Raw genomic sequence first — 20,156 nt, 5'->3', positions numbered from 1 at the left:
TAAAAGTTCCTAGCATTAAAACTAAGCGAGTTATGTAGAGAGTAATGTCAGTTACTATTCTTTCGTTAGAAAAAGTAATAAAAACCTCACCCATTTGAAAAAATCGTTGTTTTTACAATTTACTTTATTTATGTTGACTTCCAGAAAAACTTCATAGAACAAAAGTTGCTTAGATTTAACCAATTCATCGATTTCAGCAATTATTTTCAATGAAAAATTGAGAAGGGGGTAGACTTCAACACAGGTAATCAACACAGGGTGGACTTTGACGTAGAGGACAAGTAGAACCTAAGTCCAAATATTTATGAAAATAGTTACTGTATGGGATAAATACACAAATTACACTTTTTCCGTCGTTGACTGGACTACTATGTTTACAGGAAATTTTTAGTCTGGAATAATGAGTACTAGTATTAGCCACAGAAGTTTGTGACACTCTTTTGTGAACGCCCGCCCTTTATATAGGGACTTTTCCCTACGATCTTAATTTACATACAACATTTAGGAACATAAGCTGCCTCTTCAAAAGCACTGATCAGAGACCACGAGGTCTATGATTCTGTTGAAATGGTGTAGAAAGAAATAAAATATAGAAGTCGGATTTACCCAGCGAATGTAGGATAAATAAAGAGAATCCACGTAATTCCACCTTCTCCTGAATGAAAAATATTGAGAATATGTACACTGTGTATATCACCGCCTTAAATAGACCTCAATAATGCTCTACCTTTGTTATTATTTAGAATTTATTTAAATATATTTAATATATTTCATAAACGAACACATAGTTATTTTAAAAACTAACAGGTTTAGATGTACTGTATATACAAGGTGATATTTTATCACAAGAAATAAAAATTAAAAATTGAAAATCGTCAAGATTCCTATATGAACTTTGAGATAACTCTGAATGAAAACAAAAGCTAAAAACTGTTAAATTCAACAGAATCTATTGATTGATATTTTTCAAAGTGTCTTCTTTATCTGAAAATCCTCTTTTATAAATATTATCACATTATTAAACACATTTTGGGTAAAGTTTACTACATGAAGAACAACATTGGTTTGCTCGTATCCACACTAAATATATCCACGTCATATTTATATATGAATCTCAAAATCTATTTTAGTTACTTTAGACGAACCTTTAGCTGTATTAAAGATTTGTTTATTTACACAATGTATCCATTAATGGCAGTATTCGTCATTGAATTGGAATTTCAGTGAAATGTCTGAAAATTCCACTTTTATATATATATATATATATATATATATATATATATATATATATATATATATATATAAATTAATAAGTACATTATAAACGTAGAAACTTTGAAAACAGCAAAATTGTAAGATTAAGGGCATTTAAATTGAGTAAAACATTTAAGTGGTGTAATTTATTGTGTCCATTAATATAACACACCATGGGGAAATAAACATCTGAAGTTTACTTTGTATTAATGCCATTTAATGTGTATTTAAAATTGAAAGTACTCGTATTTGGAAAAATAAATCCAATGAGACGTGGTGTTAGAAATGTAATAAAACAATGGTAAACTTGACAAAAACACAAAAATTGGATTTTCCAAATTAAATAATATTTATAGAAGTATTTACTTATATTTTATTAACCTATTAAAAAAATTATGTATTGTAAAATTAACAGTAACAATTGTTACACATTTACAATTATTCTTGTAACATTGCAGATATGACAAGACCATAAATTATTGTAATCCAATTCAAATAGCAAAACAAGAAGTTTAAGCTTTCGTCTTTAAGGAGAATTTTCAAAATAACTTTCTCAATGAAAATATTTGTATGTACGTACCTGTATGACAACAAACCAAAATTTATTAATTCACGCATACATTTGAAAAGTATGAAAAGGTATTGAATTTGAAACACTTTTTATATTAAAATAAATTTATCTAAAACTACAACATAAAGCTGTTTTAATATATTTTAAATATCTGATAAGAATGTCTTAATAGCAGGGCTTTTAAAATAAATGCCCTTTGTATAACTATTTCTTTTCAATCAAACGTTGACTTTTTACAATACTATTCTTACAGTTTTTATTATGATTTAAATGTGCGCTTTTAAATTTCTATGTGTGCTGTATAATTAAATATGCAACTAAAACAACCACGATAGCCTAATGGTTGTTTTATTACAGGTGCTTTGTTGGACAATGAATACTCACCATGCTGGGTGTAGCCATACACTGAACGTTGACTATCGCATGCCTCCTACAGTGAATATTTATGAAGTGTGGACGCCACACACACATATGGGCAGTTTTATTACATTGTCACACGAAACCAAAGATCCAGTCCTGTTTGCGCTCCGCTAAAGTTTAAAGAAAAGTCGAACGAAGTTTAATGAATGTTTACAATCATTAATCTTAAAAAAAAAAACATATTCAATTATTTCAAAATCACATAAAAACTAATTTTTAAGTTGTCCCCTTAATGTAAGGAACAATAGAAACAGCTTTTGGTAAAATCCAACTATAATTTGTTCATAAATAACAAATAGAACTTGCAAAGTTCCCTACAAAGGAGAAGGTTAAAATTTCCAACTTAATTTTTATTTTGCTTCTCAACATGAGAGTGGTTACAACATTTTTCAATCCTAATTTATAGTTTTTATTTACGACATACAACATACAATATTTACAAATATAAATGTCGCATTTTGAATTAGAAAAAGAACGTCTTTAATTTTGCATGGTTATAGCTAGCAAAGTATGTCACTAACATGTTTTTAAAATGTTGGCATACTATTGCCATTTGGTATATTGCGGACATGTTTTACCTTTAAAAGACTTTGTTTTAAATAACAAATAGAACTTGCATAGCTTCCTAAAAAGGAGAAGGCTAAAATATCCAACTAAATTTTTATTTTCCTTCTCAACATGAGAGTGGTTACAACATTTTTCAATCCTAATTTAGAGTTTTTATTTACGACATACGATATAGCTAGCAAAGTATGTCACTAACATGTATTTTACATTTTGGCGTACTACTGCCATTTAGTACATTGCGAACATGTTTTACATTTAAAAGACAAGAAGGCTCAGCAATCAAACATATTTAATTTTATAACTTACATGAGGATGATTTAGTCTGATATTAAGTCCGAAATATTAAGATTTTTTCATTTTAGATGTAATAACCATTTAATTTGCGTTATCAAACAAATGCAGGCACAATTAGATTTATTTTGATACTCCATTGGAGTATATTTATTGAAGTAATTATATTAATCAATTAGTATGTATTAAGTATTATATTTTTTAAATATAAATTATATTAATAATAGAATTTTGTTCTTTGTTTTGTTACATGTTACAAACCAAATAAGCAAGGGTTTTGTGATATTTTCAAAGCTGATAAACCAACTTTATCATGAAAGTAAACTTTATTCTAAAGGATTAAAACTTATAAATGTTTATTGTGTTTTGAGATACTCATGTTATGCTTCTCGATGGAAAATAAAATGCAAATTTTAGGAAAGGAAATTTATTTACTGTGAATTTAGTATATATAGAATAACAAAAGGGTATGTTTTGACTAAGATGTTCTATGATAAAAATTATCAGTACAAGAGATATGTATTATTTTTTAATAATTGAGTATATATATGTATGTATGTATTATAACAAAATATCTGTAGTATCCTTGCACAGCCGCGGAATGTGGAGGCAGATCACTTTGTTGAACTCTCTCAGAGCTGTAGACTGAGTCCTTGCCTTATATTTCTGGAATAAAATGACAAAATGTTGAAACAAAACTGTACAGACTCTTTAAAAAAAAAATAAACTTAATACAAACATTTTAACATCAGAAAGGGCTGTTCAGCTCTTTGATTCAATTGCATTACCACGATTCAAAATCCTTGAAGAACAAAGAATTATAAACTTGTACACTCTTTAACGGTGAGAACAGATAAATTGTAATAAGGCTGCATGTTTAAATAGTGATTCACAATTACGTGTGAATAAAATAAATTTGTAAAACTGTTCACTATTTTATGTTTGATTGAATATGTAGATATTCCGTAGGATTTTATAAAATGTGTTTGATATTTTTCGACCTAGTATTAATATCCTCAAAACTGTTATAGTATTAATGTTATGTAATTTGTCAGTTAAAAGATTTGACCTAGTCGAAAAAAATTACAATTTCTGAGTAAATTATTAGTATATAAATAATTAGTAATTTTCTAGAGAACACAACACAAAAAACACAAAATATAGAGAAACAAAGTTAAATTGAATCCTGATAGATTTTACAAAATAACGCTGTAATACAAATTTGTAATGAAACCGAATACGAAAGAAAATGTCTTGTATCTCTTAGTTACTACCCAGTTGGCCAACGTGATGTATTTAGTAGCAGAGCACAACACTTGCATTCCCAGATCATCTGTACAATTAAAAACCTCAATATCATGTATTTTTAGGCAGTACTTGCCATTGTACACAATAGTTGACTGACGTCGGTTAAGGTTCGGCCAGTCACGACAAAGTTTAACTTCACTCACCTGTGAATGTTCATTATTGGTCCTGCCATTATTGTGTAACTCTAGTTGGCTGAAGTTTGGCTAAGGTTCACCCAATCACAATAAAGTTACGTTTCCTTCAGTTCAGATGTATCTAGTAGCAGAGCAACACTTGCATTAACCGGATCATCTGTACAATTGACAACCTCAATATCATGTATTTTTAGGCAGTTACTGAAGGAATTTCTAAGTACTTGCCATTGTACACGATAGTTGACTGACGTCAGTTAAGGTTCAGCCAATCACGTCAAAGTTACGTCCACTTCACTCACCTGCGATGTTCATTAGTGGCCCTGCCATTATTGTGTAACTCTAGTTGACTGAAGTTTGGCTAAGGTTCAGCCAATCAAGATAAAGTTACGTCCACTTCACTCACCTGCGGATGTTCATTAGTGGCCCTGCCATTATTGTGTAACTCTAGTTGAATGAAGTTGACTAAAGTTCAGCCAATCACAATAAAGTTACGTCCACTTCACTCACCTGTGGATGTTCATTAGTGGCCCTGCCATTATTGTGTAACTCTAGTTGACTGAAGTTTGGGCTAAGGTTCAGCCAATCACAATAAAGTTACGTTTCCTTCAGTTCACTGCGGATGTTCATTAGTGACCCTGCCATTATTGTGTAACTCTAGTTGAATGAAGTTGGCTAAAGTTCAGCCAATCAAGATAAAGTTACGTCCACTTGACTCACCTGCGGATGTTCATTAGTGGCCCTGTCATTATTGTGTAACTCTAGTTGACTGACGTTGGCTACGGTTCATCTAACCACAACAATATAACGTCCCCGTTCACTTACCTGCGGATGTTCATTTTTGGTCCTGCCATTATTGTGTAACTCTAGTTGACTGACGTTGGCTACGGTTCATCTAATCACAACAATGTAACGTCCCCGTTCACTTACCTGTGGATGTTCATTATTGGTCCTGCCATTATTGTGTAACTCTAGTTGACTGAAGTTGCTCCCTCCCCCCCAAAGAAAAAATTAAGTTAGACTATCGAAAATCTGACAGCCTGTAATAACTGAACGCTGATTGGCTTTACTCTAGTTGAGATCGAAATATGTCAAGATTGAATTATATTAGCAATTTCTCAACTTGGCATGGTTCAAAAAATGTTTATAATAGTACAGATTATACTATGTCTAGTGATAATTTAGATACATCAGTATAACTATTAAATCTCCCACAAACCCAACTATTCAATAGTAAAATAAGTGTAAAAAATTGGTCTGTTGGAGTTAAAAACTAACTGAACTGTATGAAAGAATATTTTATGATTTGATTTCTGTTATTGAGATATATTGCATAAGACTTTGTATTTAAATTTTAAGTAATACTCATAATAATACTACCTAATGTAATTTGTAGTAATTATTTTATAATACAATTATATACATGTTTAAGATTGTGTTTTTATTTTTAATGAAATCCTGTCAGTGCAATCATATCTAGTATAGCTTATATACTCAAGTAAATCTAGTTGGTATACAACATTAATCTAGTATAACAAGTAGCTAGTAATATATGTCCTAGTAATTTGAAAAATATTTATACTAACGCTATGGCGCTAGAAATTTACAGAGATAACTAATCTACGTACACAAGCTTAATGTCTTATAATAAGTTAAAGTGTACAATAATAAACTAATTAGTATACAAAATCGTACACTCGTAAATGTGAACAACTCCTTCCCTGTTTTACACTTAACTTGTTTTACACTTCTAGTACAGAAACTTGTAAAACAAATACTTACACTAATAACAATTTAGGTACGTAATTAACGGTGGGAAGGGTTGGTTCAATGTGAATGTTGATTTTAGCTCCAGTTCACCTTCCTCTTAGTGCAGCGTCTGGAATCTGGCGAAGAAGCTCAAAATGAACTCTTTCATCGTTTTGACGTCAGAGAGACCTAGACTGAAAAATATAGTGTAATCTAAGAGAAGAGGTTTTCTAATTGTCTCTGATGTCAAAACTATGTAAAGAATTCACTTTCAGCTTCTTCGTCGTCGATTTTTATTGGATCTCTTCAGACGAACGTGACTCCATATTCCAGGAGTCAAGTCTTTGATACGGTCAGATTTTTCAGACGCTGCATTAAGAGGAAGGTGAACTATAGCTAAGTTCAACATTCACACAAATTTAGGTGTGTGAAAACTACACCTGTTTCCTCAAAATATTGACGATCTTAATGTTCAAGCTTAGCGATTTCTCTACCTCTAACCCTAATGGTATGACTAGAGTGAACACTATACGCTCATAAGTGGGTGCAAGTTACATATACAATTTTCATAACAAATCCCCGTTACGTTTATTTTGATTTTGAAAATAATTTAATTCTGGAAATAAGAAACTCTTTGTTTTTTTAACAAAACTATTTTTGTAATTGTGTTATCGGTAACTATTTTTTGTTGTTCATCGGTCAAATATTTCTAATTTTACCTGTGTAGGAAATAGAACACTTGTGTCGTCCTAGATTAACGCAATAACCAATTTTATTCACTAGTAAACAGTTAATGAGGATAAAAATACAACCCCCAACCACTAGCTGTAACTTATAGAAGAATCAGATGTAACGTATCGGATGTAATGTAATCGGATGTAATCATCCGCTGACTAGTAACGTTTTTCAGAATAGGAATCGAAATCGGTAGTTGAAGTAAGAATGAATACATTATACGAGTAAAACAGAAGAATTAATAATGTCCAGTTTCAAGAAACGAAAATGGATAGATATAAATTATTACAGCAAATAGGTGACTGAAAAAAAAACGTCACTTTGGTCGACGCTGTTCAAATGTGCAAAAGTAGCGAGGATATGAAACGGCAAATGAGCAAGATTCAAGATCTGAACAATAAAATCAACAAGAGTTCAAGATTGAAAAGAGATCACAAAACCACAAGTGATCACATATGAAAACAAACAAAAAACAGGGTTTCAACTAATAATTCTCACAAGACGTGTTTGTTACTTTTGTGGAGGAGCATGGCACGATTCATTGAAAGATTGTACTGCTCGAGAACAAATTTTCAGAAATTGTGGTAAAAAAGGACATTTTGAAGTCGTTTATAAAAGTCCAAAAAATCAAGTAAGTGGAAGTTGAGAAAGATGGAAAAAGCTGTTCTGAAGATAGAAAACCGTCAAGGAGAAGGAGTATTTGCCACTCTGAAAGTCAAGCGAAGAGATAGTAGAGTGATGGACGTCCGTTTTCAGCTAGACACAGGAGCATGGGTATTGTTGCCGGTCTCAAAACTCTGCAGAGAATTGTTGAAATTGTCAAATCTTTAAATCTTAGTGAGTTCAGAGAAGTACTTAGAGAATTTGGTGGATCTGAAATAAGAGTTCAATGATTACACTCTCAGGATTCACACACAACGCAACAAGATTCATGATTTGGTGTTCGAAGTGGTGGAACATAACCACTGTCCTTTGTTATCAGCAGAAGCATACGAGCGGTTGAACCTCATCAGATATTACAACAATGTTAATGTTCAACAGAAAAGTCCATCTCCAACAGCTCCAATAATAAACTAGTACAAGCAAATGTTTCTAGTACAAGTACAAGCCCCTAGGAGAGTTTGTGTGTCTCTCAAAAATGCTCTGAAAGAAGAATTCGATAGCATTGTACAACAAGGAATCATTGTCGAAGAACCAAGGTACATCGAGTGGACAAGCAACATATCAATAATACATAAGAATGACAAGATTGGCATACTCATATGCCTAGTCCCATCCAATAGTATAATTAACAAGACACTGAAAGACACAAAACAACAGTTACCAACATTAGATGAAATCTTACCAGAATTTACCAAGATAAACGTGTTTTCAACTATGGTCCAAGAAGGGTTTTTGGATGTTACATCTGTCTGAAGAGAGCAGCAAGCTGACACCTTTTGAAAGTCCATGTGATAAGTGTAGGTATTTAAGACTTGATTTTGGCATAAAAAAAATCTATGGAGATTTTTCAGAAAAAGATGCTTTAAATTACCAATGGTCTCCGAGGAGTTCATGTTCTGGTAGACAACATCCTCCTAGTGAGTTCTAGCGAATCTGTTGAAGAAACGCAAGTAGACCGTATGGCAAATTTAATGAAAAGGCTTGATCAAGGAAATGTGGGGTTTAACAAAGAAATAACCAACCTGTTAAAATCTAAAGTCAAGTTCTTCGGTCACATGCTAACTGCAGGGGGGGGGGTGAAACCGGATCTTTCAAAGATATCTGTAATTCAACACATGCCTCGACCAGATACCAGAGAGGATGTATTGTGTTTCTTGGGTATTGTTACCTATCTTTCCAGGTACACTTCTCTACTTCTCTACTTTGAGGGAACCAACCGTTTAGGAAGCTCGCTCATCAAAATGAACCTTTTGTTTGGAGAAATATTCATTCAGTATTAGATTCGGGATAATTTTGGAAATCGACCACAGTCCATTGGTCAGCATTTTTAATAAACCGAAATTTACATCATGGTAAAGCACAAGCAAGGAAAGAACGTATATCAAACAGATCTGAGATAGCTGACCCCAGGATAAGAAGAAGGTTCCACCAAGTTTATCGTGTTCTTGGAATTACAGCACTTGAAGAAAAAGTGGTTCTGAAAGGCAACCAAATTTTGATTTCCAAAATGTTAAGAAAAGAGTTGGTGAGGAAAATTCATAGCGGTCATATATGCTTGCTAAAGAAGCAGTGTTTTGGCCAAACATGTTATCTGGAATTGAAGTGTGGTAAGAAGTTGCAAAGTTTGTGCTGTTTGCTATCAATCAACTATCTATAGAAATGAGATGTCATGAGCTGCCTACTCACCCTTTTGAAAGAATCAGCATGGATTTTTTTGAGATCAAGATCTATGACAGACTTCGCCGCTTTCTGATAACAGTCAGCCACTACTCGGATTTGTTTGAAATTGGTGAATTGACACCATTTCAACCATTCCAGAATAAAACTAAATCAACCATTTTGGCATACAAACTCCAGCCGCCATGGAATCTCTGTGACAGTGCACACAAATAGCGCAACCAACTTTTCAGCACGGTAGTTCAAACAATTTGCTCAAGACTGTGACTTTGAACATACTACAAGTAGTCCTCACTATCCGTGGAGCAACGGAAAGGCTGAGATTTCTGTCAGACTAACAAAGGACACGATAAATAAGACAATAGAAGAAAAAACGGACTTCTACAACATGTTACTGCTGCAAAGAAAGAAACCGAACAAGTTTACCTAAAAAACAGGACCCGATCAGCAGAAATATACTACAAGAATGTGGTTCAAAGAAGAGATTTAGCTGTTGGTGAAGAGGTTTTTTTGACAGGAAGAAGCTTGAAGATGACTCATGAAAAAGGGGTGAAGTGGTCAATAGTCGAGGAAATCGTTCATATGGAATGGAGGATGGTGAACATGAAGCTGTGTATGTCAGGAATGAGATTCATGATACCTTGTGTTCCAGAACCAGCTATGCCAAATGAAGCCAGCCAGATTAGATGACAATGACTTAGTACCACAGACTGCTGAATCAAGTGGACAAGTCCTGTTCTAGCCAAGTTTCTTCGGCAGTACATGAAGATGAAGACATCAGATCAGAGCGACCCGGAGAGAAGTTACTCTTCCCAGACGATTTTATGATTATTTACTGTACAGGCTGAACCAAGCGTCTCCATAAACAATGAAAACGGGATGATGTACACCCAATACATTGGTCAACTGGTCAGCTGATCAGACTTTGGCCAGTATAATCATTCATTTTTGTTGTTGTTTATAAACTTTTTGAAAATAATTCTGTTGAACCATTTAATAAAAAAAGTTATTTTCCTTTATGCCTTACTTTATTTTGTCGTGCTTATTGAAGTTAAATTATGTGATTACTTATTTTGGAATTACTTCAATGTTCGCTCATGCCAAAGTTAAATTAAGCTGTGCACTTAAATGTTTCTAATATATTTTCAAGAGGTCACATAAAATTAAATTCCAGTGCTTGGAAAATTGTATTTAAATCCCTACATAAATTACCTGCATTTGTATAGTACTCACATACAAAGCACTCCTTAATATCATTATAATAAAATTACACCTAGACGTTTATTAAATGCTATTAAAACATAATTCTAACGTCTTGAGGTTATTACTAATAATTACTTGGCTTCGCACACGTCTGGGATATATTGACAAATAGGCTTTCTGAATTCCTTTAAAGCTGCGTCTTGATCTCTCTTTCTAAATGTCTGAAATACAATCAATACAGAAGAATAGTTTGGAGTGCTCAAGCCAGTATTTATAAGTACATACAGAAATAGAAGTATTCTTACCAACCAAAGACTGACAAATGCATTATCAGATCGTCTATGAAGATTTATTTTTATCATAGTTAAGACACATTGAGTTATGTAGGACGGCCAATCTTACAGGAAACAGTAATCTACCTTGCAAAATGTTGTGCTGTTATGAATTTGTTATTTGTGGTATAAGGTTGGAACAGAGACAAAACATTTAAGTTTTCAACCTAAGAAGGGACAGCAAAAATAAAGTATAATTTTGTATTATTTTCTTTCGGTTAGAATACCAAAACTATATATTTTGGGAAAATAAAAAAAACTGTGGCCTATTCGGAGTAATGGTGAGATTTGAGGTCAACTCTTAGGTAATAAGTGAAATCTCTTTGGTTCAGAGTTTTGTGTGTTACAGAAATTGTTAAGTATAACGATAATGTCAATGAGGTTGACTCTATCTCAGAAGTAATATGTCTAGGCCAATTATAGTATTTCCTCGTCGTGTACGATGATTGGATTGATATTAGATTGTCTCAGAACACAATGTATATATAAGGAGTTTCTAAGTTTAAAGAATGAAAGTTGATTTCAATCCTCTAAAGTAGTATTATAATTTTTGTAACACATACAAATGGCAAATTTCCAAAATTCTATTAACCTTTTAAACTATATATCATCAATAACACTTTTAACAAAGTTATTGGTTATTGGTTCGCCCTTACTTCTCAATCCAAGCCAATAAATTGTATGCTCGTAATGCACAATCACTTGGAAGGAGATTTGCTAGTCTCAGAGCACGGAGTTTTTAGTTAGTTTGGGCCTAACATCTCGATTCAAGCCAATATATTTTATCCTTGTCATGCACAATCACTTAGAAGGACATTTGATTGTCTCAGAGCACGGTTTTTTGTTAGTTTGGGCCTAACATCTCGATCCAAGCTAATATATTGTATGTATTCTCGTCATGCATAATCACTTGGAAGGAGATTTGGTTGTCTCAGAGCACGGAGCTTTTTGTTAGTTTGGTCGTAACATCTCGATCCAAGCCAATATATTTTATCCTCGTCATGCACAATCACTTAGAAGGACATTTGATTGTCTCAGAGCACGGAATTTTCGGTTAGTTTGGGCCTAACATCTCGATCCAAGCCAACATTTTGTATCCTCGTCATACACAATCACCTGGAAGAAGATTTGCTAGTCTTAGAGCACGGAGCTTTTTGTTAGTTTGGTCGTAACATCTCGATCCAAGCCAATAAATTGGTTTCTCGTAGTAAACGAACACTTGGAGCTTATTTTGCAATGTAAAAGAACGTTATCCTGAACTTTCCGTGACTTGGAGATGAGTAAAATAGGATATGAGTAAAACAAGTAATCATTCACGGAAGTCGAAAATTTGGACTTTTAACCTCTGTTCCAACCTCTAAGCACATATAAAACGTTCACAGCCACCCAACGTTTTGTGGTATTACAGCTCAAAAGAACTATTTTTATTGAGGTAACGTATGAATGGGGTTTCTGGAATCTTGTGTTAGTCGTATAAGAGAAATGTATGTATAACACAATTTCATAATTACAAAATAAATATTTTACCGATTGAAACTTTAAACTGCAGTATCATTTACATTTAATAGGTTCTGGAGTGCTCTGATATATGCATTGATCAAGTAACTTTGTTTTAAATGTACTGTACCTAAAGCAAAACTAAGTTAAATGTGTTCTGTCTGGTAAAATGACACTTGGTTGGCTTAAAAGTAAAGTTAGATTATACAATATCCTTTGGCAAGAACTTCGTGATGGTCTTATCGAATAGATGTAAGCCTAATGGTAATTACTTTTTCTTGCATATTTCTTTCATATATTGACAGATGGGCTTAGTGAAGTCCTTCTGAGCTTCGTAGCTTTCCCGAGGTCTAAATTTCTGAAATAGAAAGAATATTTTTGCAAGAACTTTAAGCCCATTACTTTATAAATTTAAAATTATTCAGTATATAGTATGATATAAAAATTACTAGTCTATATGGGTCAGGGATTTCAAAAATGCTTTACATCTTTCTTTTTAAAAGAAGTTTTTCAGAACTCCAGATTGTATGTGCATTTAGATTGTTGTAAATTACACATGTATGCTTATACATGTATGCACATACATATGATGATTGTCATATACAATGAGTTTACATTGTCATACATTTATATTCTTATAAATTACATGTGTGATTATTGTCATTACATTTATCGTATATGTTGTATGTTCATTGGCATACATTTATATTGTTATAAATTTCATGTGTGATTATTGTCATTACATTTGTCGTATATGTTGTATGTTCATTGGCATACATTTATATTGTTATAAATTTCATGTGTGATTATTGTCATTACATTTTTGTCGTATACGTTGTATGTTCATTGGCATACATTTAGATTGTTATAAATTTCATGTGTGATTATTGTCATTACATTTGTCGTATACGTTGTATGTTCATTGGCATACATTTATATTGTTATAAATTTCATGTGTGATTATTGTCATTACATTTGTCGTATACGTTGTATGTTCATTGCCATACATTTAGATTGTTATAAATTTCATGTGTGATTATTGTCATTACATTTGTCGTATACGTTGTATGTTCATTGGCACACATGTAGATTGTTATAAATTTCATGTGTGATTATTGTCATTACATTTGTCGTATACGTTGTATGTTCATTGGCACACATTTAGATTGTTATAAATTTCATGTGTGATTATTGCCATTACATTTGGTCGTATACGTTGTATGTTCATTGGCAGACATTTATATTGTTATAAATTTCATGTGTGATTATTGCCATTACATTTGTCGTATACGTTTTATGTTCATTGGCATACATTTAGATTGTTATAAATTTCATGTGTGATTATTGCCATTACATTTGTCGTATACGTCGTATGTTCATTGACATACATTTAGATTGTTATAAATTTCATGTGTGATTATTGTCATTACATTTGTCGTATACGTTGTATGTTCATTGGCATACATTTAGATTGTTATAAATTACATGTGTGAATATTGTCATTACATTTGTTGTATACGTTGTATGTTCATTGGCACACATTTATATTGTTATAAATTTCATGTGTGATTATTGCCATTACATTTGTCGTATACGTTGTATGTTCATTGGCACACATTTAGATTGTTATAAATTTCATGTGTGATTATTGTCATTACATTTGTCGTATACGTTGTATGTTCATTGGCATACATTTAGATTGTTATAAATTTCATGTGTGATTATTGTCATTACATTTGTCGTATACGTTGTATGTTCATTGGCACACATTTAGATTGTTATAAATTTCATGTGTGATTATTGTCATTACATTTGTCGTATACGTTGTATGTTCATTGGCATACATTTAGATTGTTATAAATTTCATGTGTGATTATTGTCATTACATTTGTCGTATACGTTGTATGTTCATTGGCACACATGTAGATTGTTATAAATTTCATGTGTGATTATTGTCATTACATTTGTCGTATACGTTGTATGTTCATTGGCACACATTTAGATTGTTATAAATTTCATGTGTGATTATTGTCATTACATTTGTCGTATACGTTGTATGTTCATTGGCATACATTTAGATTGTTATAAATTTCATGTGTGATTATTGTCATTACATTTGTCGTATATGTTGTATGTTCATTGGCATACATTTATATTGTTATAAATTTCATGTGTGATTATTGTCATTACATTTTTGTCGTATACGTTGTATGTTCATTGGCATACATTTATATTGTTATAAATTACATGTGTGATTATTGTCATTACATTTATCGTATACGTTGTATGTTCATTGGCATACATTTATATTGTTATAAATTTCATGTGTGATTATTGTCATTACATTTGTCGTATACGTTGTATGTACATTGGCATACATTTAGATTGTTATAAATTTCATGTGTGATTATTGTCATTACATTTGTCGTATACGTTGTATGTTCATTGGCACACATTTAGATTGTTATAAATTTCATGTGTGATTATTGTCATTACATTTGTCGTATACGTTGTATGTTCATTGGCACACATTTAGATTGTTATAAATTTCATGTGTGATTATTGTCATTACATTTGGTCGTATACGTTGTATGTTCATTGGCACACATTTAGATTGTTATAAATTTCATGTGTGATTATTGTCATTACATTTGTCGTATACGTTGTATGTTCATTGGCACACATTTAGATTGTTATAAATTTCATGTGTGATTATTGTCATTACATTTGTCGTATACTTTCTATGTAAATTGCCATACATTTAGATTGCTTATTTTCTATTGACTAGATTTATAGTGATTATAAAAGTGCAATATATATATACGTGGAATATATAGGATGCCTGGTTATAAAATATAAATGTATGGTACCTATGTGATTAATAACCCATGTGAACAAAAACATTGTAATGTATTGCATTTTCATGAGATCGTTGTACTTAGTATTTAAACACAACAGTAATTAGTTAGTAAAATATTAACAACAATACAAGATGAAAAAAGTGAGTTTTAACAGTTCTTTGGTGTAATCAGTAGGGAAAATAGTAAATATGTACACACATATTCATGCACTTCTCTAACAAACACGTATATGTCTACTATGTGCTGTTTTCAATTTTCAAAACTTTTGTTAATTTGAATGTATGCACTAATTAATGATTCGACAGCAGAACATTAGACAATAACGAAACCATTTAAATTTGGAAAGAATCAGAGTATCGATTATTCGTTATCCATCAAACTGGTGGTTTTAAATAATTATCAGCAATAAAATGAGCATTGTGTAACAAAGGAACATTAGTGCCTTTGTGTTTTTACAAATGTTTTACAAACATTTATCAAATGTTTCTAAACACAGACCTAGCGTTAACAATTATTTAACTGAGTCAGTAAGAAAAAATGTTAAAAACAATCGTCTGCAAACTACTGTTACCTTTTCTGATTATCTTTTAAGTAATTCATTATTGTCACGATTAGAACGGGTTGTTGCAGACACTGTATTTTGTATGTACCAAATGTAGCAGTTGGAATTTATGGGGAGAGTAATTTTTGAAATGTTATTTATACTTAGCTTCTTTAAAAAAAAGCAGCAGAGAAATTAACTCGATAAATTGCCAATTAAAAATGTATCTTTAATTTCAATCATAGAAAATAAAGATAAAATACTTACGTCGTTAAATACGATTTTCGGCGTACTGTCCAAGTGTGTAAACATTTTATGCGTGCGATCTCCATGCTTTACAAGTAGCTCGTCTGTTTCAGGCGACAATAAGCACTCCCAGTACTTATCAGTTTCTGCTTTTAGAAATATCTCATTTAAGCACTAAAACAAAGTAAACATAGTAAAGTAAAGCTATACAAATATTCTTTGTGTTTATACATGGAGGATATACAGAAAAAATTGCATTGAATGATGAATGAATGTTGAAAAACAGTATACAGTACTTTACGAGAAATCCAAATTGAATTAGAGATATATAGACACGAGTTTATAAAAGCAAATAGTTTTAAATAATTGTGGATAGTAATATTAATTAACAATACAAATGGACCAGAAATACAAAACCGGGTAAATATTGCTAGTAGATGTAAATACGCCTGTAACAAGATAATGTTTAACATCCTGTCAAGAAAAACAAAATAAGACTGCATAAACCAATTATATACCAAGTTTTCCTTTTTGGGTGTTAAAGTTGGAAAGTACACAAGAAAGAGGAACAAAATGAATAGTCTTTGAGAATAAAGTACGCGGAAGTATATGGACCAACGTGTGAACAAAGTGAAAGGAAGAGAAAGGAAAATCAGGGTTTTCTATACCAGAGTAGTGACGTAGTGAGCAAGATAAAGTGCAGATGACTCAAGTGGGCTGGAAACGTACTCAGAATAGAAGAGAAATGTCGACTAAAACAGCTTAGTAAAAGAAACCCTGGAGGAAGGCCAAGGCAGAGATGGTGGGACCAAGTAAAATCTGATTTGGGTGTAACTGGAGCTACAGAGAAAGATACAGAAGATCGGTCAAGATGAAGAAGACATATTGGTGCGACTTAATGCAACTTAGTTATAAAGTACAGTACGGTATAACATAGTACAGTACGGTATAACATAGTACAGTGCGGTATAACATAGTACAGTACGGTATAACATAGTACAGTACGGTATAACATAGTACAGTACGGTATAACATAGTACAGTACGGTATATAATAGTACAGTATATAATTTTTAATAACAAAAATAATTGTAAATATATGTGGCCAAACATTTTCCAGTATTTCGGTTGGGTTTTTTATTTTCTTCGATAACTTTAAGAAATTTTTAGAGAGGCGTTACATACAAATATCACACTTGATTAAATGTATCAAACCTAACAAAACCTGATCACCAATATAGATAATAGCCAAAGTTTATTCAATATCATTCAAAGTCCTATAAAAAGTACTAACCTTAATCAGACTTGTTGATCAAGTGCCAAAATTGAAATGGTTTGGTTATATCTGATCAGGTGAATACATTTAGAATGTTAGTTACCAAATGAAAGAATAGATTTATCGTATTTACTTTATGTCTTTGTAACACTGGAAGTAACTTCTATCTTGTGAAGTTGTATATGACCAGTGTTTGTGATTACAAACCTGTGGAAACTGTTGTAACCTAGAAAGTTGCTACAACTTACATCAGAGAGGCTGCTGAGCTGGTCTTTCTTAGTCATCAAACATTTGATACACTTTATCATTTTGGTCGGGTGAGTTTGCAGTTTCTTGATGACGCAGGCGTGCAGCTTGTTGGCCAGACACTCTGACTCGCCATGGTCACACTGGAACAGCCACTGCCCGTCGTATTCAGTGTGCTGCAATCACAGAACACCTTGTGTTGCGGTGGGTTCTTAATGACTGTAAAGGGCGTGCACCTTGTTGGCCAGACACTCTGACTCGCCATGGTCACACTGGAACAGCCACTGCCCGTCGTATTCAGTGTGCTGCAATCACAGAACACCTTGTGTTGCGGTGGGTTCTTAATGACTGTAAAGGGCGTGCAGCTTGTTGGCCAGACACTCTGACTCGCCATGGTCACACTGGAACAGCCACTGCCCGTCGTATTCAGTGTGCTGCAATCACAGAACACCTTGTGTTGCGGTGGGTTCTTAATGACTGTAAAGGGCGTGCAGCTTGTTGGCCAGACACTCTGACTCGCCATGGTCACACTGGAACAGCCACTGCCCGTCGTATTCAGTGTGCTGCAATCACAGAACACCTTGTGTTGCGGTGGGTTCTTAATGACTGTAAAGGGCGTGCAGCTTGTTGGCCAGACACTCTGACTCGCCATGGTCACACTGGAACAGCCACTGCCCGTCGTATTCAGTGTGCTGCAATCACAGAACACCTTGTGTTGCGGTGGGTTCTTAATGACTGTAAAGGGCGTGCAGCTTGTTGGCCAGACACTCTGACTCGCCATGGTCACACTGGAACAGCCACTGCCCGTCGTATTCAGTGTGCTGCAATCACAGAACACCTTGTGTTGCGGTGGGTTCTTAATGACTGTAAAGGGCGTGCAGCTTGTTGGCCAGACACTCTGACTCGCCATGGTCACACTGGAACAGCCACTGCCCGTCGTATTCAGTGTGCTGCAATCACAGAACACCTTGTGTTGCGGTGGGTTCTTAATGACTGTAAAGGGCGTGCAGCTTGTTGGCCAGACACTCTGACTCGCCATGGTCACACTGGAACAGCCACTGCCCGTCGTATTCAGTGTGCTGCAATCACAGAACACCTTGTGTTGCGGTGGGTTCTTAATGACTGTAAAGGGCGTGCAGCTTGTTGGCCAGACACTCTGACTCGCCATGGTCACACTGGAACAGCCACTGCCCGTCGTATTCAGTGTGCTGCAATCACAGAACACCTTGTGTTGCGGTGGGTTCTTAATGACTGTAAAGGGCGTGCAGCTTGTTGGCCAGACACTCTGACTCACCATGGTCACACTGGAACAGCCACTGCCCGTCGTATTCAGTGTGCTGCAATCACAGAACACCTTGTGTTGCGGTGGGTTCTTAATGACTGTAAAGGGCGTGCAGCTTGTTGGCCAGACACTCTGACTCGCCATGGTCACACTGGAACAGCCACTGCCCGTCGTATTCAGTGTGCTGCAATCACAGAACACCTTGTGTTGCGGTGGGTTCTTAATGACTGTAAAGGGCGTGCACCTTGTGTGCAGTGCTGCTACAGTGTATTTTGTGTAGTATTCAGTTTAGGCATTATTCAATAAACGTTGTATGACATTTTGAATTCCAATTTAAGACTGTTATCGAATATATATATATATATATATATATATATATATATATATATATATATATATATATATTTTCTTCGATAACTTTAAGAAATTTTTAGAGAGGCGTTACATACAGACTTGAATACATACAGACAGGAATATATATATAGACTGGTCTAAGAGGTCTAATAAAGTACTCAGTTTTTCGTGAAACTAATAAACATGTTAATTTAATTTCGTTTAAGGGAAAAAAATTGTGTTACATTTGGGATCTAAAAGTGCACTTTTTTAAGGTAGAATAGATACGCAGTAACACACATACTCGTATATAAAGTGTGTGTAGGAAAACGTTTCACACATTTACCATATGAGACTTTAAGCTTAAAATGTACATTTTTTATTTTTACCTTTTTGTAAACCATATCACAACCATATAACAATCAGTGTAATATTTCCAAGTTCGACCGTGTTAGCAACTGTTTCTAAACTATTTTGCGGTTTAAAAAGAACAAATTTTAATCGTGGCTAATTTAAAACTTGTAAGATATTAAATCAAAAAGTGTAAGCCTTTTAATTTTGGTTTATTTTAAAATAAAAGTCATAACCTTTATACCTATTGTTTTTTGTTAAAACGCAATAACATATACTATATATTTAGATAAAAAATTAATCATCTCCAAGTGGGAAATTCTATAATAAAATTGTCTCATCTATAGTAGGAGCCACTATGATAACCATACTTACATTTGCCTTTCCGTAAGGAACCAGTTCAAGCTTGACACCTTCTTCCAGATCCGCCCAGTGCGGCCAGAGTTGTTTGTTAAAGAAATCCCTTGACTGGTGACACTCAGCTTCGTAATAGATGGACAGCTTCACCGCCTGAAACATCGGGAACAAGTTCAAGCTTGACACCTTACTCCAGATCCGCCCAGTGCGGCCAGAGTTGTTTGTTAAAGAAATCCCTTGACTGGTGACACTCAGCTTCGTAATAG

General features: G+C 33.5%; 1 protein-coding gene across 1 annotated transcript; it reads right to left on the bottom strand.

The window, feature by feature from the left end:
- Positions 1 to 3,527: 3,527 nt before the first annotated feature.
- LOC124354178 (GILT-like protein 1) lies at positions 3,528 to 20,052 on the bottom strand. The gene is made up of 5 exons (XM_046804484.1): positions 19,909 to 20,052; positions 17,570 to 17,743; positions 16,068 to 16,220; positions 12,671 to 12,756; positions 3,528 to 3,769 (listed from the first exon to the last, which is right to left on the bottom strand). The coding sequence occupies exons 1-5, from the start codon at positions 20,050 to 20,052 to the stop codon at positions 3,736 to 3,738; spliced, it is 591 nt and encodes a 196-aa protein (XP_046660440.1). The 3' UTR covers positions 3,528 to 3,735.
- Between the last annotated feature and the right edge of the window lie 104 nt (positions 20,053 to 20,156).

This window comes from Homalodisca vitripennis, chromosome 1 (genome assembly GCF_021130785.1).
Source record: "Homalodisca vitripennis isolate AUS2020 chromosome 1, UT_GWSS_2.1, whole genome shotgun sequence".
Taxonomy (NCBI): Eukaryota; Metazoa; Arthropoda; class Insecta; order Hemiptera; family Cicadellidae; genus Homalodisca; species Homalodisca vitripennis.
This window is presented reverse-complemented; position numbering and strand designations above follow the sequence as displayed.